The 1,024-nt window shown below is 40.7% G+C and overlaps 1 protein-coding gene across 1 annotated transcript; it reads left to right on the top strand.

Annotated features, from left to right (window-relative positions):
• The first annotated feature begins 452 nt into the window (after positions 1-452).
• LOC102665435 (uncharacterized) lies at positions 453-824 on the top strand. The gene has a single exon (XM_006589777.1). The coding sequence runs from the start codon at positions 453-455 to the stop codon at positions 822-824; it is 372 nt and encodes a 123-aa protein (XP_006589840.1).
• Positions 825-1,024: the final 200 nt, after the last annotated feature.

The raw sequence follows: 1,024 nt of genomic DNA, 5'->3' as shown, positions 1-1,024 counted from the left end.
AACCTAGAGATTCACGTGGGACAACTAGCCAAGCAAATAGCTGAGAATTCTTCTGGAAATTTTGGGGCTAATACCAAGAAAAATCCCAAGGAATAATGTAAAGCTGTCATGACCCGAGGCAAGAAGGCGATCATAGTGGAAGATGAAAGGAGGAATGGTGATGAGCAAGAGTTAGGAGCTTAAGAAGAAAAAGAAAAAAAAAAGATCAGTTGAGAGAGAAGTGAATAAATGAAGAAGAAAAAAATAAAGAAAAGAAAGAAAAAGAGGAGGAAAAGAAGACCAAGAGTGAGTTGGCTAGAGAAAAGAAGAAGGAGGTTGTCCCATGCTTAGGGAAGGAAGTACCATATCCTTTGGTGCTGTCCAAGAAAGACAAGGAACGACACTTTGCTCGTTTTCTTCATATCTTCAAGAAATTTGAGATAATTATCCCTTTTGGAGAAGCCTTGCAACAAATGTCACTCTACTCTAAGTTTCTGAAAGATATGCTAACCAAGAATGGCAAATATATCCACAACGATAATATTGTGGTGGAAGGGAAATACAGTATTGTGATTCAAAGAATCCTTCCACCTAAATACAAGGATCCCGGGAGTGTCACAATCCCTTGCTCTATTGGTGCGGTGTCAGTTGGAAAAGCTCTCATTGATTTGGGAGCTAGCATTAATTTGATGTCGCTCTCCATGTGCAGAAGAATTGGAGAGCTGAAAATTATGCCAACAAGAATGACATTGCAGCTGGCAGATCGTTCCATTACAAGGCCTTATGGCGTGGTTGGAGATGTTTGGTCAAGGTGTGACAGTTCACTTTCCCTGCGGACTTTGTGATCATGGACATTGAAGAGGATGCTGAAATCCCTCTAATTTTGGGTTGTCCCTTCATGCTAACCGCCAATTGTGTGGTGGATATGGGGAAAGGTAATCTGGAAATGGGAATAGATGATCAGAAGATCACATTCAAACTTTTTGATGTAGCAAAGCACTCACTTGACTGGGATATCTGCTCCGAGATGAATGAAGTTGAGAAT

The sequence above is a fragment of the Glycine max genome, chromosome 10, assembly GCF_000004515.6.
Source record: "Glycine max cultivar Williams 82 chromosome 10, Glycine_max_v4.0, whole genome shotgun sequence".
Lineage (NCBI taxonomy): Eukaryota > Viridiplantae > Streptophyta > Magnoliopsida > Fabales > Fabaceae > Glycine > Glycine max.
Note: the sequence above shows the minus strand (reverse complement) of the source record. Positions and strands in the feature narration are given on the sequence as shown.

Bases quoted from the DNA above. Each gene is read 5' to 3' on its own strand.
- LOC102665435 (XM_006589777.1), top strand. From the start codon at position 453: ATGTCACTCTACTCTAAGTTTCTGAAAGATATGCTAACCAAGAATGGC.